The sequence below is a fragment of the Podarcis vaucheri genome (assembly GCF_965113315.1).
Source record: "Podarcis vaucheri genome assembly, chromosome: Z".
NCBI lineage: Eukaryota > Metazoa > Chordata > Lepidosauria > Squamata > Lacertidae > Podarcis > Podarcis vaucheri.
The window spans coordinates 44844381-44867961 of NC_138758.1; the positions used below are offsets into that span (position 1 = coordinate 44844381).

Below are 23581 nucleotides of genomic sequence, written 5' to 3' on the forward strand. Positions count from 1 at the left end.
CTACGGCACACAGGAGAGGGCTTTGCTGGTGTCTACAGACAGTGGCCAATTAATAAGCAAAGCCAGCGGTAATGGACCATTGACTTTTGATTTGAACTAAGGAAATGTTGAGGAAATATTAATTGCACTTGCCCTTTCCACATATGCGACTGCTTCCTTTTCTTTTCATTGAGTAAACATAGAGAAAGAGCTGATCCCAATGGGTGCAAGCTGCTGATTTCTTTCTTTTTAACACACGTAGAAAAATATCTCCCTGCTCCAGGATCTATGGTGGGGTGGGCAACCTGTGGCCCTTGGCTGAATTTAATGTGTCCCTCAGCCTAATTTCATTCAAATGGCAAGGGGGGGAGGGAACAAGGAGAGAGCAGGTGAGGGCAGAAAGAAAGAGATAAGGGAAGAAAGCAATCAGTACATATTCTCTAGGAACTGTAGCTCTGTGAGGGGAAGGGAGGTCTCCTCACAACCATCAGAAACCTTAATAAGCCACAGTTTCCAGGATGCTTTGCGGAAAGCCATGACTGTAACAGTTGTACAGTGGTACCTCGGGTTAAGAACTTAATTTGTTCCAGAGGTCCGTTCTTAACCTGAAACAGTTCTTAACCTGAGACGTGCTTTCGCTAATGAGGCCTCCTGTTGCCGCTGTGCCGCTGGTGTGAAATTTCTGTTCTTATCCTGGGGCAAAGTTCTTAACCCGGAGCAACCACTTCCTGGTTAGTGGAGTTTGTAACCCAAAGCATCTGTAATCCGAGGTACCACTATATCATAGAGCTTTAACTGCATTATGTGGATGAGGCCTCTATATTCTGGAAAAAAATATTCCACACTCTTGGAGGAGGTTGGTGAATTGTTCACTTTGGAACATAGGGGGCTGCCTTATGCAGAGCCAGATTGTGGGTCCACCTAGCTCAGTATTGTCTACATTGATGGGAAGTGGTTCTTCAGGGTTTTCATACGTGTGTCTCTCCCCACCTTATTTGGATGTGCTGTGGATTGAACCTGGAACCTTCTGCATGTGAAAGGGTCTGCATTTTACCACTGAGCAACAGCCCTTCTCCAATACAATGGCTGGGATCCTGAGTTCAGAACACCTAGGGAACTGCCTGAGTCAGAACATTGGTCCACCTAGCTCAGTATTGTCTACAGTGAGTGGCGCAGCTCACCAATGTATGCAGACAAGGAATATTTCCAGCCATGCCTGGCGATGCCGAGGATCTGACCTGGGTCTCACCTCATGCAAAGCAAACGCTCTACCAGTAAGCTGTGGTTCTTCCATTTGCCTGCCTGCAAATCAGGTGCAGAATTCTGAGAGGGCCTTTGCATGCAGCTCTCAGCATCACAAGCGATTTTGCTTGCACACACATACACTGTAATTTCACAAGCACATGCACGCGCGCGCACATTGTCCATCAAGGGTTTGGAATTCATTTTTGTGTACTGATAAGAGCTTTGCCACTGACTAAAATCCCCCCCCTGCAATAATCGCAATCCAATAGTGCATGTGCTTCTTTGCCTGTGTCATTTGTTTGATGGTTGAACTTCCTCCCTGTTTCCCACCTCTTGCCTCTGCGACCCCCACCCCTGTTTAGTAACAAGCTGCCACTCTCTCAGTTGGTGGCTTGGTGTCATCACAGCCTCTCCTCCTCTGCTGCCTCTGTGGTCAGGAGGTGCTGCTTAAAACTTGACAGCTCCTTAATGCTCTGTAAAAAATTAATCAATCATGCGGGAGCTGAGAGGGAGAGAGAAAAGGCCAGCCTCATGTGGGTTCAATTTGAGGCTCCTCTTTCAGAACGCAGCAGCCAGTTCTTTGGGGGAAAGGGACTGTAGAGGGTCCAGTTGAAAGGGGCAGCGGATGGATTTTGCAAACAAGCAGCACTACAAAGGGTTTGTGTGTGTTCTGTAGGGTATGCATTACTGTTACCATATTATTGGTTAAAGATAACAGAGGATATTCTACTGGATAACAGCCTAGTTATGGGGAGAAATCAGTTCCATTTCTATATGAAACTCCCTAAACCGCTATTCCCAAAATGCAGCCAGTTTCTGAATTCACTCTTCTCTACATTGTGTAAGGCAGCTCTCAAACCAAATGTTTACCCCCCCAAAATTAATAAAGATATGTATGTTACGGGAAGGTTTGCATTAAAATGCTTTGTGTTTGTGGAAATAGCATGCAGTAATGTATTAGGGGGGAGAACTTGCAAAAATGCGCACATTGGGATAAATTTGCACTAAAACTAAATGCATGAAGAATTCACAAACTATAGCACTGCAGAAGGTATGTCTGGAAGGGTGTATAATTCGGAAAGCTCATCAATAACACCTGGACTTTTAAACTCCCTGTCTATTGAGATCCAGCAGTGCCTTCACTGTACTCTTTTCAGTGCTTGCTAAAAACAGTTTTGTTTAGGCAAGCCTATCCAGATGCTTACAGAACAGAGGTAATTTTAATCAATTTTAGGATTGTAACTTTTGTATGTTTTAAAGTAGGCTTGTGATTTTTTTCTTGATTTTCTTCTTTTATCTATTTAACCATTTGTGCTTTTACATTTTATTTATTTATTTATTTATTTATTTATTTATTTATTTATTTTTACAAATGCTTCGAAATAAATACAGTGGTACCTCGGGTTACAGACGCTTCAGGTTACAGACGCTTCAGGTTACAGACTCCGCTAACCCAGAAATAGTACCTCGAGTTAAGAACTTTGCTTCAGGATGAGAACAGAAATCGCGCAGTGGCAGCGCAGCGGGAGGCCCCATTAGCTAAAGTGGTGCTTCAGGTTAAGAACAGTTTCAGGTTAAGAACGGACCTCCGGAACGAATTAAGTTCTTAACCCGAGGTACCACTGTAAATAGATTCAGCTCCACTGAATTCAATGGGGCTTACTCCCAGGTAAGTCAGCATAGGATTGCAGCCTTTGCATCTTTTATAATTAAGTTAGCATTCCCTTTAATAAAAAAAAAAAAAGTGCTGTCACAAGATCCGATAACATAGCCACTGGCTGAGAGGGCTTTAGAAGAAAATTAGACAACTTTGAAAGAGGGGCATAGATTTGTGGATTGTTGTCTTTTCACTCCTGATCATCCTATGCTGTATATGACATTTATGGTCTGTAGACCAAATAAACTAAACTTGAGGTCTTGAAAGATTCCAAACTGCACCAATTCCTTAGTCCAATTTATAGGAGGCATTCCTTGTTTTGCATCAGTTTACTGGCTTGGAAAACTCTGCAGGGGGAAGTGTCCATTTGGGGAACTGCCTGTCTTCCTTAGACAGGAGGTGTGCTGTAAGGCTGCTTTTCCCATCCAAAAGCAGCCATATATCAAAAGCAGATAGGTCCCAAGCTGTTGAAACTATTAGGGTGCCTTGGCAAATGGGGACTCAGCTTCCCTTTGATGTATGCTGGAAAAATTCCCCATGCTTTCATAAGCACACATCAATGCTTGGCAGAACCAGACTCCCGACATTGCCAGACCTGAATCAGATCTCTCTTCTCCCCCCCCCTTGCTGGGGGGGGGGCACACATAGTTTCACAGTGTCCCAGTCAGCTGTGTGGTAGGTGTTGCCATTTAACCATTCCACGTATGTTCTGTTTGGCTCAGATTGTTCATATAGGACATGGAGAGGAAACTAAAGCCTGGGGGCTGAATCCGGCCCAATCACCTTCTCAATCCGGCCCACGGACGGTCCAGGAATCAGTGTGTTTTTACATGAGTAGAATGTGTCCTTTTACTTAAAATGCATCTCTGGGTTATTTGTGGGGCACAGGAATTCGTTCTTTTTTTTCTTTTTCAAAATTTAGTCTGGCCCCCCACAAGGTCTGAGAGACAGTGGACTGGCCCCCTACTGAAAAAGTTTTCTGACCCCTGATATAGGAACTAGTAAGTGGCCTTATACAAAGTCAGACCATTCGTCCATCTAGTTCAGTATTAAACGGGCGCGGGTGGCACTGTGGGCTAAAGCCTCAACGCCTAGGGCTTGCCGATCGAAAGGTCGGCGGTTCGAATCCCCGCGGCGGGGTGCGCTCCCGCTGTTCGGTCCCAGCGCCTGCCCACCTAGCAGTTCGAAAGCACCTCCGGGTGCAAGTAGATAAATAGGTACCGCTTACCAGCGGGAAGGTAAACGGCGTTCCGTGTGCGGCTCTGGCTCGCCAGAGCAGCGATGTCACGCTGGCCACGTGACCCGGAAGTGTCCCCGGACAGCGCTGGCCCCCGGCCAATAAATGTGAGATGGGCGCACAAATCCCACAGTCTGTCAAGACTGGCCCGTTCGGGCAGGGGTACCTTTACCTTTAGTTCAGTATTGTCTTTGTTGACTTGCAATCGGTCTCTGGGATTTCGGGCAGGGATCTCTCCCTGCCCTACCTGAGGCAGGTAGCGGTGACAAGAGATGAACAGTGAAGCCTAATAGACAAAATGAAAACTGACAAATTGCTGGGTCTGGATGGCATCCAGCTGGGAGTTCTCAAAGAACACAAATGTGAAATCACTGATCGTCTAACAAAAAGATATGTAGCTTGTCTCTCAGATCAGCCTCCATATCTAAGGACTGGGAAGTAGCCAATGTGGCACCATTTTTAATAAGAGAGAGATCTGGGGGGAATCCTGGAAATTACAGGCCAGTTAACCTAATGTCTGTCCCAGGAAAAATGGTGGAAAGTATTGTTAAAAATAAAATAACCAAGCATATAGAAGAACAAGTCCGACTGGAGCAGAGGCGGCATGGCTTCTGCAAGAGAAAGTTCTGTCTCACAAACCTATTATAACTCTTTGAGAGTGTCAATAAGCATACAAGTAGAGGCGATCCAGATGACATAGTAACCTGGACTTTCAAAATGCTTGGAGAAAAAAAAAGGTTTGACCAGGAATTTGTTAAGTTGCATGAAGTGAAGAACAGGTCTAAACTGATAGTTATATGATTGGGAAGATATCGAAAGCAGAGTCCCCAAGGGATCTATGTGTTTAAACTTGTTCATAAATGAGCTAGAGTTAGGAGTGAGCAATGATATGGCCAAGTTGCCTGACGATACTAGATTTTTAGGGTCACTATAACAAAAAGATTGTGAAAAGCTACAAAAGGATCTCTCCAAACTGAGTGAATGGCCAATAAAATGACAATTGCAATTCAGTGTAAACAAGTGTAAAGTGATGCATGTCAGGGCAAATTTTTAAAAGTTAATTTCATATACATACTCATGGGGTCTGAATTGGCAGTGTCTGAGCAGGAATGAGACCTTGGGGTCATAGTAGTTAGCTAAATGAATATTCTAGCTCAGGGTGTGGCGAAGAAGGCAAACTCCACGATAGGGATCATTAGGGAAGGAATTTAAAATAAACCTGTTGATTTATTGCTGTTATAAAAATGTATGGCACAACCGCATTTGGAATACCGTGTACAGTTTTGGTCACCTAATCTCAGAAAGAATATTGTAAGGTTGGAGAAGGTTTGGAAAAGGGCAACCAAAATGATCAAGGGGATGGAGTGACTCTCCTATGAATAAAGGTTGCAGCATTTGGGACTTTTTAGTTTAGAGAAAAGGTGAACAAGAGGTGACAAGATAGAGGTTTATAAGATTACGCAAGACATGGAGAAAGTGGATAGAGAAAAGTTCGTCTTCCTCTCTAACACTAGAACTCATAGGCATCCAATGAAGCTAAATGTTGGAAGATTGAGGAGAGAGAAGAGAAAGTACTTCTTCGCACAGCTCGTTTAAACTCTGGAACTTACTACTGCATTAGACAGTGATGGCCACCAACCTAGATGGCAGTAGAAGAGGATAAGACAAATTCATGGAGAAGAAGATCTATTGGAAGCTACTAGCCATGGTGTCTCTACCGTGCCTCCACAGCTGGAGACAGCAGTACATCTGAATACCAGTTGCTGGAAACCACAGGAGGGGAAAGTGCTCTTATGCTCAGATTCTGCATGCAAGTTTCCTATTGAAGCATCTGGTTGGCCACTGTGAGAATAGGATGCTGGGTTAGATGGGGAATTGGTGTCTCAGGTCCTAGTCCAACACTTTAACCACCAGACTACATTGGCTCTTGCCTATCATGTAGCATCTGTTTCCATTCTGCATCCTGATGGTGGGAAGCTTGCATTGTGTGTTCCAATAGTACTGCTCTTCCACTCCATGACATAATAAAAAAATAAATCATCTATAGGAAAGGGAACTTGGACATGGTGAAGGTTGCCCGCTGACCTGTTATAACAATGTATAAAAGTCAAAGCAGAAATTGGTACTTGTTCAGGTGACGTGCAGGGAGAAGGGATGAATGAATTTTGACATAAAGTTGGAAAGGTTGTTGTACTAGGAGCAGCAACGCATGGAGAAAAAGAGAAAGGAAACATCTGAGGAAATGGGAAGTCAGCTTTTAAATTTGTATTAAATTTGTACTATTTTGTACCAATCTGGTGATAATTTGTTAAAAATTATGGAGAACCAATAAAAAATAATTGCCCCCCACCAAAAAAAAGACAAGTGGCCATGGGCTGAAACCCAATTTACAAGCATTTGGGGCAATGGCAACAAATGGTTTTGGGGGCTCCCACCGTGTCTCATTCAGCTCTTAGTGAGTCCATGCTTTCTTTTTCAGGTGGAGCCCAGTGTCACCATGACCTGTGTGGATGGGAAGTGGAGCAAGCAGGTAGCCTGTGAGCCTGTGGACTGTGGGATCCCTGACCAGTATCATGTCTACCCAGCCACCTTCAACTGCAGTGAGGGCACCACCTTTGGCAAGAGATGTTCTTTCACTTGTAAGCCTCCTGCCCAGCTGAAGGGTAAGCAGGAAGGACACAACCATAAAATGGACCCTTATGCTTCAGTGTTACATGCAAGTGTGGGTAGGCTACCGTGTTGTGTGTGTTGCCTCCTAGCACTGCTCCCAGGCTTCAGTGCCTTGTGTCCCAGCAATACCTGATCTCTGCCTACCTTTCCTTCTTTACCTTTCCTTCTTTCTTTCTTTCTTTCTTTCTTTCATTCACAAAATTTATATATTGCTTGGTTGTAAAGCACACACGTGCACACCGACAACCCTTAAACCTTGCATATTGAGCTCTGCTCCACAAGGCACCACATAGGCTTCAGTACTATCTCTGCCACCTGACTAAGCACTCAGTCTGCTGAGCCCTTATCAAGAGCCAGTTCCTATCAGCCAATGCCTACAAATGTAATGGAGGTAGATCTGTTTTATTTCCAGCCCACTATAATTTTGTGCATGTTCTTTCGTAAACCTATTCCCAATTCTACTCTAAAATGTGCAAGTAAAGGAATGTTTATTTATTTTTATTTAAAAGCATTTCTAAACCACTTAACATTTTTTAAAAAATAATATCTCAGCATTATACGAAACTGCAACATAGATACATAGGATCACAGGAAGTTGCCAGATACAGAGTCAGACAATTGGGTCATCTAGCACAGTATTGGATACAGTGACTGACAGTGGCTCTCCAGGAACTTCAGGCAGGAGATGCTCCCAGCTCTACCTTCAGTTTCCTTCTGCGTGCAAAGCAGATGCTCTACCACTGAGCTGCAGCCCCTTCACGTTTCACCACGCGAGGAACCACCCAACAGCCCAGCTCCATAGAATGTGAGAAAGCATTGTCCACAAGCAAAGCCTGGAAAGAGCAACATTGGTCCAGCCTGCATATTCATGGAATAAATTTGAACTCAGATGTTTGAGGTGCAAGCTTTCTGGATTGTGGCTGGAAAGCTGAGAAATGTCTGTTGGCTTCTGAGAAAAGATCCTGGTCTAAGCGCAGGCTCTTGGTCTGACCAAGAAGAGGCTGCTTTCGGCATTCTGAAGTAGCCTGAAACCCACCCTGCTTGCAACTTGAGCATTACGGCAACACTTGGACCGGTAGCTGTCAAAAGTGAAATGGGGGGTGGGGAGGAGAAAAAGAAGTTCTGGGCGCCAAATCACAAAACGATGACTAACAGGGCTCAGCCAGCAAGCTCCTTGAGTCGGGAAGCTGGGATGACTCACTCCTTAATTTGACCACTGATGTCACACAAACCACTGTTTTTTAATGTCACAGTTCATCACCCTGCCGTAGCAAGTATGAGATCATCTGCGCTGGACTGCGGACATGCTGTGTGAGTCAGACAGGAGAAAAACAAAGCCGCTGGACCAGGAAGGGAGCTTTTCAGAACTGTACAAAAATACCTCAACGCCTCATGGCTGTTGGGAGGGGAAAAGATACAGAAGCCCTCTTGCTCCCCCCCCCCTTTTCCAGGCGAACATCTGAGCATCCCTGCTTCTTTCTTTTCCTTCATTCTTGTCTTTCTCTTCATTGACTCCTGCCACTAGATTAAGACATGTGGAACCCCTAAACTGAGTCAGGTTTAAGAGGCAACATAGCATTAACCTTCCCACCTATTTGCAATAAGCCCATATGTAGCGTCTGGTTGAAAATCGCTGAAATGTCTGAAAAACCGTTCTCTAGTTTGAGATTTTTTTTGGGGGGGGAAGCTTTGCGTCTGAAGCCCTTGAAGTTGACCATTCAGTCTCTGTTTAAGAAGCTCAAAAAGAGTTTACTACTTCCAAGGTGGACTCTGTGTCTCTGGAGGTTTTTAAAGTAGTTCCTTTAAATGAAAATACCTCATGATTTCTTACTTAGCTTATATGTAAACTATATTATAGTTATTTCTACACAGATTAACAAATAATTGTGTAGCCATTAAGTTTATTTTTTTCATATCAGAACAATATTGTCTTTCTTAGAGTTTCTCTGTTTCTTTTACTTATTCATTTATTTTAACAGATAACGTAAAACGTCAGATTTGTTAAAAGAAACAAAAAGTATTCAGGGACCCCCCAAAGCCCAAAATTCTAAACTGTGGTTTACTTACCTTGTTCGCAAATCCAGCACAACAGACTCCCATGCAACAGGCTCCCATCTGCACTATGCATTTGAAGCAGTATCATGCCACTTTAAACAGCCATGGTTCCCTCAAAAAATCGTAGGAACTAATTTGTCAGGGATGCTGAGGGTTGTTCGGAGATCCAGTGTCTCTTCAAAGAACTACAGTTCTCAGAGTTCTCTGGAAAGAAGGATTGACAGTTAAACCACACTTAGAATTAGAGCTCTGTGAGGAGGTCGCAGGTTCAATCCCCAACATCTCAAGGCATGACTAGAGACATCCCTACCTGAACACCTGGAGAGCTGCTACCAGTCAGTATAGACAATAGATAGACCTGTGACCTGATTTGTATATGTCAACTTTCTATAGGCTTGTGCAGTCATTTCTTCTTCCATGCTAGGTGCTCCTGCTGTGCCCCTCCATGCCTACAGCTGCCTGCTCCCATATAGGGGCCTGGGTTGGGAGTTCTGTAGTGCCGTAAGGCCTCCAGCAACCTCTGTCCCAAAGCAGGGGCAGGAGGGAGCCAAGGGAGGCACCAGGCACAGCAGCAACCCCGGGCACATGGCGGTGGCACCAATCATGGCAGGAGAAGCATGTGGCGTGCAGTGCTTACAAGCAAAGGACTTGAGGGGCCAAAGAAGGAGGGCAGTGACAAGGGGCTCCACCACAGCATGGGAGGGCTTGGCCTTGGCCAGCTGCCAGACTCCCTTCTTGCAACCCACCCAGCCTCATGGGAGACGTGCGCTCTGCACACTCCATGCATTTCCGGGCCCCCTCCCAGTCTCATGGCAACTTCGGGACTGCTGCAGCCTAGTGGCATAGTGCGATTTGTGCCCTCTAAGAATTTTGTGCCCAGGGGAATCACCCCAGTAGCTGCCCCCCATGCTACACCACTTACTAGCTCCCAATGTGAAGGACATTATGGCCTGGATTACTGTGGACATGAATAAAGTAAGGACTATGAAATGAATCCCTTGGCTCAGAGAAGGCACAATATGTGATAATGCCATCATCCTTTGCAATCTTGCCACTTTTCCAAAGGTTACACTGGGCAATCACATATTGTTGTTATTTTATTTAAACTTGATAATTGGTTGTTTCACATAAAGGTCTCCAAACAATTTACAAAACTACTTTGTAGTGGCATTTCATTGCCTGGTAAGTACCTGGCCTGTAATACTGACAAGGCGGCTTCTAAAAGTTTCTGTTTCAGAATATACAATGTGAATAACTTTCTCATGCCTGAGCTGTACCACTGTAGATTGTATGCGGGGGGGGGGAGGGTGTCACTTGACGAAATGCTCACCATCATCCCTGCACATAGAAAGCTAGTATATTGGGGAACATGCTTTGGCTTAGCTCCACATGTATATTGTTTCCCCCCATTTCTGAATTTTATCGGATTGCAGCCAGCTAAGTTTTACTCAGGGTGGACTCGCCATAGTTTATGAACCTAAGTTAGTCATGCCTAATCACTTCAGTAGTACACTCCAAAATACAGAACTCATTTTCTTTTTTATATAAGTTTGGGGACCCTGTGGCCCTCCAGATATTGTTGGACTACAATTCTCAGCATCTCTGACCATTAGCCATGCTGAACATTGGGAAGACACCTAGCTCCCTTCCCCTGTTTTATGTGATGCTTGGTGATGTTTTGAAGATGTATGTTGCTTTAATTATACACTCTTTAAAAATAAGAAGCTGCTTTATTCTGAACCAAAACATTAGTCCATCTAGCTTAATATCGTCTCCACTGACTAGCAATGGCTCTCCAGCGTTTCATATGGGGAGTCTCTCGCAGTCTTACCTGGAGTTGTCAGAGACTGAAGCTGGGATAAAATGCTTTGCCAGTGAGCTATGGTCCTTTACCTAAAGAGCATAAGGACACAGGAGTTTGCCTTATACTGGGTCAGACCATCCCCAGTTAACACAGCCTTCAGCTCACCAAATTCTTCGGCATGCATTACTCTTCACATAACAACTCACTCTCACTTCCGTCTCTGTCCAGGGAACAACAGCAACTTGACATGCTTGGAAGATGGGCTCTGGTCCTTTCCTGAGGCGCTCTGTGAACTGATGTGCCCAGCTCCTCCTTTAGTCCCCAGTGCCGACCTCCAAACTGCTCGCTGTCGTGAAGAGAAACACAAAGTTGGTTCCTTTTGCAAGTATAAATGCAAGCCAGGTTACCATGTCCCAGGATCCTCTCGGAAGGCAAGGAAGTAAGTGGGTACTGCAACAGGTTGCTGTGCCTCTTTTCATTACTGATTATTTACAATCAGTCTGGGTTACTGGTTAGAGTGCTGGACTAGGACTTGGGAGTCCCAGGTTCAAATCTCTACTTAGCCATGAAGTTTCTTGACCAGGAACGGAGAAGAAATTTAATTCTGCTTGTATGCAAAGGCAAACCTAATTTGGACTTTCAGGGGGAATACGAGAACAGCCATCCTTCAAACTCTGCAGTTCTCTTAATTTTGTGGTGTAGTTCTCCAGTCAAACAGTATTTACAAAAATGCATATTTTAGGGGGAAAGTGTGCATAAACATGACTGTACTTGTGAAAATAACATATGAACTGGACTGCAGGGGAGAATTCCTTACAAAAATCTGTACAGTAGTAAAAAATTTTTTTGCAAAAAAAGTGTTTTTGAGAAGAAATTTGCATTGTGATGACAGATTTCCATGAAGGTTTTTTTTAATATATAATGCAAATAGCTGTAGAAACGTGGCAAACTGAATTTAGAATTGGAAAAATGAGACAAAGGGTTCCATATATCCCTAGCCACTACCTCTCAGCTGAGTCTTATCTCACATGGTAAAATGTTTGTAAACGGCGCTGGGAATTGTAGCTCTCTAAGTGGTTTCCTAATAAGTCTTAGTACCCTTAGCAGACTACAGTTCCCATGATTATTTGGGAAGGGGGCAGGGAGCCTGAACATAACTGTACAAGGTGGCAGAAGCTTTAAATGTATAGTGTGGAAGTGACCTGACTTTTTCTGCATGAAGCAGAGGGTTTTAAAAAATGGGCTCCATGGCAATGGAGGACATTCCATGTATGCTCCCCACTAAAGTCTGAAGTGGGAGATCTGGGAAAGAAGGAAGGAAGGAAGGAAGGAAGGAAGGAAGGAAGGAAGGAAGGAAGGAAGGACTTCACATAGCACAAGTGAATTATGGAAATTCACTACATGATATATAGAGAAGGCTACCAACTTGGACTGCTTTAATAGAAGAATGTGTTAACAGTAAGTCTAGTGGTCATTGTGGGTCAGTTGCCTCCTGTAATAACTCTTAATCTCAGAGTTGTGGGTTTGAGTCCCATATTGGGGGTTGGACTAGATGACCCTCATTGTCTTCCAGCTCTATGATTCTATGAAATCATTACTGGCCCAAAATCACCTCTGAATACCAATGCCTGGGGCACATGAATCTGGAGAATGCTATTGCATTCATGTCCTGTTTGTGAGCTTCCTATAGGTATATGGTTGACCACTTGTGAGAACAGGATGCTGGACTAGATAGACCACAGGGCTCTTCAGATGTCTTGAACAGGCCCAAAACAAATTGGCCTCCTCTATTAGTTGCTTATGAGAATGAGGCCTTTGAAGGAATGGAGAAAGGCAGTGCCACATAGCTGTTCTGGGACGGAGTTCTAGGCATAAGCTGTTGCAAGAGAGCACAACAGGAGTGGATCAAGGGAGCAAAAAGTGTCCTCTAATTCCATAGCGCTTAAATGCAACAACCACAATCCTGGCCTCCGCCACCCTCCCCTGTACACACATAAAAGGGCAAAGCATCAAGGATGACTTCCATGGAATTTTGCATGAGAATGCAATTTAATGGTTTATCTCAGGAGCCTCTTGTTACCTGCTCCTTTATTGAAGATGCTAGCCATTAAAGCTCACCCCTCTCATTCTGCCTCTATAACCCATTGCATTCACAAACCAGTTCTGTGCTAGGAACCTCCTTTTGGAAATACCCTCTTTGATATGCAACCTGGGGAGTCCCCTTTGAACCTTGGTGGGAAAAAGAGGTTTACTGGTATTCTACGTTTTATGACTCAGTGGGGATGGTGAGTGGAGAAAAAGAAACCCACATCAAAAATAGCCACTGACCTTAAGGTCTGGGTGAAGATTTTCAGTGGGGGGGGACTTCAGCAGCTTTGGAAATAGTCGTTGTTTTCATTAGGAGACCACACAGCATAAATCCACCACCATGGTCCTGAAGTGTCAGGGACACAAACGTCTGTTGTGGTGGCAGCTTGGGAAAATGTTACGGAACTCAGGCTGCGTGTTAAATAAATCAACCATCTCTCCTGTTTACCTTCTCTCCCCCCCCCCAATGTACTGTAGGAGGGCCTTTAAGATCCAGTGTGGCCAAGATGGAACTTGGCTAGAAGGAGCTTGTACACCTGTCACCTGCGAACCTCCACCCTCCAAGTTCTACGGGCTCTACCACTGCACCAATGGCTTCCAGTTCAACAGCGAGTGCAGGATCAAGTGTGAAGAGGATGGCACCCAAGCTGTGAGTCCCTTCCAACCTGATCTAAGCCGTTGCAGGTTTCTGAAAAGCCTTCCTCTGTAGCGATGCCCAAAAAGGTCTCACCAGGACGTGTTACATTGCCCCATTTTATTCATCCATCCATCCATCCATCCATCCATCCATTCCTTTTATTTCATAAAATGTATACACCGCTTGATTGCCTTTTAAAAACTATCAAAGCAGTTTAGAGAAAAAGATAAAACAGTAAAATCAAGAAATAGCCACAACCGTACTTTAAAACATATAGAAGTTAAAATACTGAAAAATTACAACTCACCTCAGCTTTCTAAGCATCTTGGTGGGCTTGTCTAAACAGGATGTTTGTAGCAGGTGCCAGAAAGTGTACAGTGAATGTGCCTGCTTGACCTCAATAGAAAGAGAGTTCTAAAGTCCAGGTGCTGCCACACTCAACAACTGAGTTCTTACAAATGCAGAACGGGTATTATGTGACACTTGTAGTAGCGCCAGTTCTCCTGATAGAAGTAGTCAAGTGGGCACATGTGGGGTGAGACAATCTCATAGGCGAACTGGTCCTAAGGGCATTATATCGCTAATACTGTAGTAACATATTGAACTTGGCCCAATAGCAAATCAGCAACCAGTTCAGATCTGTGCACAGAGGTCATATGTGCTGACAAAGCCTCACGTCTATCAGCAATCATGCTGCAGCATTCTGCAGTGACCACAGCTTCGAGATCAAGCACGAGGAAAGCCCCATCTAGATTGCTTCGCAGTAATCCAGTCTTGAAGTAACCCAACACATGAACTGCTGAGACTAGGTTTTCCTGGTCCAAGAATGGTCATAGTTGCAGTTGGTAAAAGCATTTCTAGTCATGGAAGCAGGGATGTCTTACCCATAGGCACAAGGGATGCGGGGCACCCGGGCTCTCAGGGGTGCCAGGCCAAGAGTCCGGGGCCCAAGAATTGGGTGCAGGGAAGAGCCCACCTGTTGGAGTGCCGCAGCGGGCTCTTCTGCTGCGGGCGGCTCTATGCCGCAAGTTGGGGGGCGACCGAGCCAGTGAGACACTGAGGTAGCCGGCCGGCTCCACCCTCCTGTGCACCTGGGACTGGGCAACCTGGAGGGGGCAGGCGGATCTTTGCACCCCAGCACCACATATCCTTAAGACAGTCCTGCAATGGAAGCTACCTGAACCTCCATTGACAGAGCTGCCCATATGATCACTACCCCTGGCTACTAGTCACCTATCAGTATGTTCTACCTTACCTGGTACTGTTTCTACAGATTTTTATTTGATTTTACAAAAGTTACATCAGATAATATAGCTGAATAGGCCATAACAGTCTTATATCATTCATGCATGGCAAAAGCTACATATTGGGTTTGCCACATTGCAGTGCTGTATCAGACTAATGATTCATTCTCATTAGTCAGCATATATACTCTTAGTTCATAAAGAAGATCAGACAAAGGAAAGAAAGATGAAATTAGCTGTTAATAAGCAATATCATACAGCCAAATACTCTCAATATTTTGGTTTAGTTCTCAATTATTGTAGGTAAGTGTCAGAGGCTCTTAACAGTTGTGAAAAAGCTGGTTTAAATAATATTTACTTTTCTTTCATGTTGCAGGTGAGTTAAAATAGAATGCTAATACATGGGGTAGAGGTTGATGCATTGGTTCAGATCAACCAAATCGAGCTAAGGGCTGGTGGGCGATATTGTTCATTTTCTGGTAATGAAGTCAAACCACACTGCCTAGGTGATCTGCCCACGTGATAACTGTAACATATTTGTTTGTGACTCAAGAAGGGCTGTTTTCTAGTCTTCTACCAATCATCTACTGTTGTACCAGAAAGATCTTTCCAGTGTCTGATTATGTTTCATCTTGCAGCCTGTAATAGGTGGCCTATTAGTATCTCACCTGGTACTGAAAAGACCGTAATGAAGGCTCCAAGTGAACCTCTATGGAGAGAGTTTCCCATAAGTGCTGTGTCAGCACTGAAAAAGCCTTCTACAAGTTGCCAGCCAGCAGTGCCCTGCTCTTTTTCAGAATGCTCCACTGCACACCTACCCCCTCATTTTCCAGGATCCCCTCCCCGCCCCCCCCATGCCCACTGAGCATACCTAATCCTTGTTCTACTTCTTCTGATATTACGCACAAACACACACATGATACCTCTTAGGGTTTTTTCCATAAAGCTTTTTTCTGCAACTTCATGTCTTGGGCTTCCCCCACCCAAATACTCCTTTCGTTGCATGAAAGGTGCCATTTCAGATACAAAAGCACAAGTACCTGAAGAACGAGTTTGCTATGATTAAACTTATCTCCCAACTTAGGAGCCAACTCTTAGGGGCCATGGGGGCTCTGGCCCCTGCAATAAAATATTTGAGGGGGCTGGCCCCCCAAAGTTGATGTGCATTGTGTGTTCGATTATGTGGGGCAGGGCATAGCTGCTCCCCCAATATTTTATTCAAGTTGGCACCCTTATCTCCTGATCTTATGAGGAAAGCCCTGCTCAACCAAAGATCTATGCAGTCCAGGGGTGTAAAACTGTTTCCACGGCAAGGGCTGTGATTTGCTATTCAACTACTTTGGGCAAAAAAAAAAAAAAAGAGTTGGATTTCCACTGTTTGAAATACGGCAACCTGATACAGAACACCAGTTTCCAGGCACATCTCTCTCTGCCTTCATTGTGAACAAGTGAATAGCATTATCCCAAATCAGGGATATATTCCAGCCAGGCGAAAACACTCAAGGATGACGTGAAGCAAGACCAGGGAAGGTTATGGCCCAGGGAGATTAGAGGGGGCCAGGGGAAAGTTCCAAGGGCCAGGCAGAAGGGCATGGAGGGCCACATACTGTTGGGGGGCGTTAAATGAGGAGGGGGAGAACCATGTATGCCACCTTGAGCTGCTTGGAGAATAAGGTGGGCCATAAGTGCAATAAATAAATAATAAATATGAACTTCATTAGCATTTAAAGTAAAAATGAAACAAACTGTCAATAAATTAAAGCAGTGAATGAAAAAATACAACAAACAGTCCAATGAGACTGGAACCCAATGCCTCAAGTCCATCATCCCATTTCACACAGTGACCAATCAGACACTTCTTAGAATCCCACAAGCAGGAGCCCTACTTAACATTTGCAGTGGTGCACTGCCCCCAAACAAGGAAGCTCTACTTGGTCGTCATCATCATCATCATCACATAGATGTAGAGAGACCTCCCCAAACCTTCTACAAACCCATTGTTTCTGTTGCCCCCTTCTCCCGTTCCCATGGGTTGTAGCCAATGTTAATCCTAATTAAAGTAGGCCTGTATCTCAGTGCCAGAGCATCTACTTTCCGTGCAGAAGGTCCCACGTTCAATCCCTGGCATCTCCAGGTAGGTCTGGAAAAGACTGCCTGTCAGTGTAGACAATACTGAACTAAATGGACTCAGTCCACATTCACACCATACATTTAAAGCACTGATACCACTCTGAACAGTCATGACTTCTCCCAAAGAATTCTGGGAGCTGTATTTTGCCAAGGATTCTAAGAGTTGTTAAGAGACAGCTATTTCCCCCACAGATAAGTAGTTCCCAGAGTAGTTTAGCAATCAGTTCTTCTTCACAGACAACCCAGGAAATTGCAGCTCTCTTAACAATTCTCAGCACCCTTAGCACATTGCAGCTCCCATAATTCTTTGGTGGAAGCCATGACTGTTCAAAATGGGTATCATAGTGCTTTAAATTTATAGTGTGAATGTGGGTTTGCATGGGCACAACTAACTTAGGTCCATCAATTTCAATGGGTTTGATCTGAGTAGAACTTAGTAGGGTACATCCTTGTGCCGTTTCCAGGTCTACAGCATCCTTTTTGAGAACTGTGCATAGTAGAACAGTTCTGTGTGTGCCATGCTGTGTTGTGTGAGAGATGCAAACAACTGGCATATTCTCTTCCCAAACCTTCCACACAGAAGTCTGGCATCTGGTCTGTGTAAAACCGTCACATACCAATCAGCATCCCTTCAGACTTTGACTCTTCTGTGTTTAGATCTAGCAGGCCCAGTTTCTCCCCACCTCTCACCCTTGGTGTGTTTTAGCTAAGTTGGCAGTCAATGTGCCCATGAGCTGTTTGGCAGCCTTACAGCCACCTGAGAGCCTGGTTACACCAGCCTCTTATGTTTGGTGCAGAAAACATGCACTGATGTAATGGGGTTTGTGTTTCACAGTTCAGGGTTGTGTCGAAAACTGCTTCAAGCCTTTGGGGGAATGGGAAATCGCCCCACTGGGAACATAAGAAGAGTCCTGCTGGATCAGGCCAGTGGCCCACATAGTCTGGTATCCTGTTCTCACAAGAGCTGTCTCCCCTCCTGTGGTTTCCAACAACTGGGAAATCTATAAAGATGGGAGAGCAAAATACATTATTTGCACAAGTGTCAAACTATGTAGCGTGTTTGTGGGATGGAATCCTCACGCAACATTCATGGTGTTTCATTCATTATCATATTTGTACCCCACCTTTCTTTCAAGGAACTCAAGGTTGTGTACATTCTTCTCCCACCCACCCCCAGCCCATTTGACCCTCACTACAACCCTGTGAAGTAGGGTAGAGTGAGAGGGAGCGACTGCCTAAGCTAACCCTGTGGACTTCATGCCTGAGAGAGGATTTGAACTCTGGTCTCTGACCCTTTAACCCTGTGATTCTCAACCTGTGGGTCCCCAGATGTTGTTGGGCTACAACTCCCATCATCCCTGAGCTCTGGCCTTGCTAGCTGGGGATGATGGGAGTTGTAGTTCAACAACATCTGGGGACCCACAGGTTGAGAAAGGCTGCGTAACCACTGTGCCACACCAGCTCTCACGTTATAGCAATTACACATCCTATTCCTTGCTATATTTGGGAGGGTGGAGGGGGGGTTAGGGCAACATGGTGGGGGGAGTGCCAATCTCTGGTGTAAGGTGGGTTGGCTGAAAGTCTGAGCTCTCATCACATAAACAGAAGTTATTCCATACTGACATATAAAACTTAAGTGAGGTTCAGCTCTTAATTCAGACATGATGTAGCGGGGTGGGGAGTAGTCCATGGATATGTGTACATTTTTTCTTTTTAAAGCATGTTTTTAATGCAGGAGAAACATCAGCTTGGCTGTGAGGCAATTCCACCCCCACCCCCACCCCCCGCAAAAGCATTTATATCATGCAGTAGTTAACATTATATGATATGTACCTTGGCACTGAAACCAGCATTTCAGTCTCACTGGAGTCCAGTTTTTCCTTGGCTTGCAATGAGGATTAAACCATTAGGGGCCTTACTAGTCCTCGCTTCTAGCAGAAATAGGTGTGTGTTACTGCTCTGCAGACTTTGGTGGACCTTGTGAGAGTACTGACCCTTGAAAATGATAATGGCTTCAATTAATGTGACCCTTCTGGCGAGGATAAATTATTGTTTTAGTGTTTTATGTAGTTTTCTCCTCCTAATAAATTGGCTCCGTAATAGGCTGATACTGGAGCTAGGGATGTGTGTGAGTGTGTGTGTGGTTTCTATGTTTGAATGGGAGAGAATTCCTTGGTGACTTCAATGCAGCTGAAATTTCTTTAGGAAGGCTGGGACAAATTTGCCAATTTCAGTTGACAGATCCCAATCTTCAGTTCAGTTCTCCACTTTCTGAAATAATTTTTTTCTTGGGGGCAGGGCAGATTGTCATTAAAACTCATCTGCATTTTCATTTTCATTTTTTGCAGGTTTTGCTTATAGCAAACACATGCAGCTTTGGCTGATGTGCACATTTTGTTACAAGCTATTTCCTCTAATATATTGAATTTTCAGATACATTTTTCATGAAAATAATCATTTTCATGCACACTTTTATGATTATTATTATTTTTTGTACACATGCAGAAAAAGTGATGGATAATAATGCAACCGTTGGTGGCTGGTGCCCATTGGGACTGGCAGGGTGTCCAAACCAGATGTGGAATCACAGCCAATGACAGGTGGAGCCACTACCTGATTGGATATGTGTAAGAAGGCAGGCAGGTGGGGGCTGGCTAAGGACAGGCTGAGGTTGCAGGTGTAGGGGTAGCGCCCCATTTCCCCAATGGGCCAGCTTCCAATGAATGATAGTGATGCCCGGAACACCGTCACTCTTTTCCTAAGCTGTTCTTCCTGCTTTCTCTTACCAGGGCCGTGGGAACAACGTGATTCACTGCCGGAAAGACGGCACCTGGAGCGGCTCATTTCACCTCTGCAGAGGGATGCAAGGACACTGCTCCCTTCCCAGCCAGCTGAGCGGGGGCCTGAAACTGCAGTGTCCAGACGGATACAGCATAGGTATTTATAAGGTTTCTGCCAGCTTAGAAGCCTAATGTTTGATGTCAGTGAAAAAGGCAGGAGAAAGGCAAGGGTTCTTCAAAAGCTTCCTCTTCCGTCTCCAACCTTCCCCCCATTGGCCTGAGTCTCAAAACAACACAGCTAATTAATCCCTCTTGAAAGGGCAAGACAGACTTTAAGGTGCCAGACCTCTTGGTAACATATGATGCTCCCCTGCACTCACATAACAGGGTGGTTCTCTGTGGTCCTTGGTGATGGCTGCTCACAGTTAAACTGTAGGTAGCAGCCTTTATGTAACTATGTGCACAGGCACTTCTGTGTGGATGCTGCAGTGACTTTGTAGTCTTTTTAATCTGGAGAAGAGAAGAAACAACTAATGGGAAGCATGGCAGTGCAGGGATCAGGAACCCTGTGGTACTCCTGATGTTGCTGGACTACAGCTCTTGTCATCCCTCACTATGGACCATGCTGGTTGAGGCTGGAGGAGCCACAGGTTCCCCATCCCTACAACAGCAGTCTCCAGATATCTGAAGGGCTACCATACACCTGTTGCCTTAGAGTATAGCCTAGCACGGAATGAGTGGAAAGCAGATTTTGGCTGAAAAATTGGAGAGGCTTTCTGTGGGTAAGAGCTGTTCAACAGAGGAATAGCCTGCCACTGGAGATGGTGAGCTCTTCTTCTGGAGGCATTTGGTCCATCTATCAAGGATGGGAATGTATCAAGGATGCTGCAACATCTTGCATTGAGCACTGGCTTGGACTAGATAACCCCCAGTGTCCCTTCAGATTTTTTTTATGATTCTACAAAGAAGAGGCCAGATAGATCAGACCAAGGTTCCAGTTTTCCTGAATGCTAGTGTGGCATCCTGTTTGCCTCAATGACTCCACAAAGTGCACAAGCAGGACATTATGGATTACATCCAACATTCATCATACTCTGAGCAGACCTGTTGAAATTAATGGGCATTACTAACTTACATTCATTGATTTCAATGGGTCTATTGTGAATACAAAACCTGGAGAGCAACTGCTGGTCATTGTTGACCAGGGATGGTGAAGCAGTGACCCTCCAAATGTTGTTTGACTGCATTTCCCAGGGATGCAGGTTTTCTGTTCCTGGTGTAGGCAATATTGAGCTAGGCAACCTCAAGTCCCAATTACTACAATGTATTCAGTGTGGGGCTTCCCTTGGGCCCAGTCCAGAACCTCCAGCCGATGCAGAATGCTGCAGCTAAATTGTTGTGGACAGCCTATTACCAGTGCATAACTCAAAATCATCCACTGCCTGCCCATGTGCTACTGGGCCAGGTTCAATGTTCTGGTATCATTTGGCAAGGCCCTTAACAACTTCTGTCCAGGGTAGCTAAAGGACCACTTGATCCCTTCTATCCCTCCCTGATCACTGAGGTCTTCAGGGGAGTAATTTGTAGTGGGCCCCATGATTCAGATGCACAGCTCGTATCCACCAGGAGCTGTATTTTCAGTATTGTAGCCCCAATTTTGTGCAAATTCTTTCCAATAGGGCCCACTCCCTATTGAACATCTGTCTACAGAAGACTTTTAAAAATTCAGCAGGCATTTTGACTTCTGTCTGATTTTATAGTTTGAACTGATTTTCACCCTTTTTTGTATTTCTTGCACACTGCTTGAAAACTATTGCAGTTAAGCGATGTATAAATTGTTTAAATAAACAGATAACTAGGTAGGTTAATGGCCTGGCTTGGTATAACACAACCTTCATTGTCCCAATGACATCCTGAAAACATTTGCCTGTGGTTGTAGAAGCAGAATGTAAGACGAGCCTGCTGGGTCAGTCCAATGGCCCATCTTGTCTAGCATCCATGTAACTGTGGGATTCCTGCAAGTTGAACACAATGAGCACAACAGCACTCTGCCCACCTGCATTTCCCAGCAAGTGGTATTCATGGTGGCTAATAACCCTCGAAGAAGACAGCTGTGCCCTGTGGGAATGGACCCTCTGCTGGTCAACACCTTTTCATTTGTCCATATCATGGACACAACACCAGGGTTGGAAACAGGAGACTTTTGCATCCCTACCTGGAGATGCCAGGGGCCAGATCTCTGGCCTTCTCTATGCAAAGCATAGGCTATGGACCTTCTGTGAGTGGCCCTTCCACAAAGTGTGAGCATCATTGACAAGGGATGGGGGAGAGATTTGATTCAGTTTGCATTTGAAGACAAATCCGCTTAATTCATGCTTTCTGAAATAATCCACTAACTGAGGAACAATCCTCTTTTGAAATATGCACGTCTCTAAAAGTCATATACTAAGGTAAAATGCACACTACATACTTTCAAATATAGCTAATGTTGAAAACAACATACAGAAATACATTATATAGAGGGAAATTGCTCTGCAAGTATGTGTATGTCAAAGCAAAATTGCAGACAAAAGGTTACATTTGGAGAAATCCACACTAAAATGCTGATGATTTTCCATGATAACTTAAAAAAACAAAAACAAAACAAAACCTGGCAAACTGATGTGGCAATGTGGAGAACTGAATTTTGAGACTGGAAAAGGAAGAAACTGTCAGAACCTCCCATCCCTATCACTGATCCAGGTTGTGTAGTCCTACCAATACAGCAAAGATGCACTGCAGGTAAAGCTCCAGGTCTATGTGTGTTTGTGTGATTTCCCCCTGCGCCATTCCCTCCTTGACTATCATTTTGAACTCCAAAGAAATATCTCCCCTCCCCCTCTCTTACACATACACTGTGCTGATCCCTCATTATAGCCTAACTATTGTGAGTTGCTTCAAGGCCTTCCCAAGGGGGAGAGGAATGCGACCTAGATGAGCTCACTGCTCTGTAATGATGCCAATTATGGATCACATATCAAAACAATTCAGGTCTGCTCCTCTCCTGAAGTGTAAATTGCACTGCTGGTGAAGCAGTGAGACGGCAAGCAGGCATCCTTTTCCCTGACAACGTGTATTATCTCTGGAGAAGAGGTGACCTTTAGATGCCTACCAAAGGTTGCTGTAGCATTCAAGGGACATCTTCCTCCCTCATTTTTCATAATGCTGGGTCCTAACTTTCTTTTTTTGGTAGAGGGGGCAAGGTGTAGGAATGGAAGTTGAAATGGAAATTAAATGGCAATTGCCTTGTTCCACAAGGTATTGTTTTGTTATTCATTTATGTCACTTTCCCCATGATCATAGAACCATAGGACTACAATTACAGTTATCCTCCTTGTTTTAGCCTTATGGCAAACTTTGGAGGTAAGGCTGCAGCAATTAGTGCTGGCTCTGCCAGTATGTATTATGGACCAGGGTCAGTCTGAGCCTGGGTTTTCCATGCTCAAGTCCTTAGGGTGTGTAGCACCTTCTACCACCTTCGGGCAGTGGTGAGCTGCAGTAAACCCATCTCAGGGGTACAGCCTCTGCTTGGCATGCAGAAAGCCCCAGGTGCGATCCCAGGTCAGCCTATAATGTCACCAGCATGAAATTCTGGTGGGCCACAGCCAGCCAGCATAAACAATATTGAACTATCAGTGGCTAGTAGCCATGATGGCTATGCTGTGCCTTCTCAGCCAGAGGCAGTAATGCTTGCGCATGCCAGTTTCTGGAAACCACAGGAGGGGAGAGTGCTCATGCTCAGATTCTGCCTGTGGGTTTCCCATTCAGGTATTTGTCTGGTCACTGAGAGAACAGAATGCTGGATTAGATGGGCAGTTTGTGTGGTGCAGCAAACACTTCTTTTGTTCATATGTGTCAGGGGTTCAGAAGCAGAGACGCAGAGAAGGGTGGAAACAGAGAGCGAGGGGGAGGAAGCCGAAGGGAGAATGAGTGATGATGACGACCCGAGATCTCCAAGCCTAAGCAGTGAGTCAGAGGACTCCCAAAAGGGAGCCCCAGTGAACAGAGCAAGGGGG

The 23581-nt window shown here is 44.9% G+C and overlaps 1 protein-coding gene across 1 annotated transcript in view; it reads left to right on the top strand.

The window, feature by feature from the left end:
- The window catches only part of PAPPA (pappalysin 1), a 243570-nt gene that overhangs the window by 169836 nt on the left and 50153 nt on the right, over positions 1-23581 (top strand). The window contains exons 15-18 of the mRNA XM_082208779.1: positions 6598-6781; positions 10876-11086; positions 13213-13384; positions 19536-19683. Of these exons, the coding sequence (XP_082064905.1) occupies positions 6598-6781; positions 10876-11086; positions 13213-13384; positions 19536-19683 (715 nt within the window). The remainder of the gene's footprint in view (positions 1-6597; positions 6782-10875; positions 11087-13212; positions 13385-19535; positions 19684-23581) is intronic.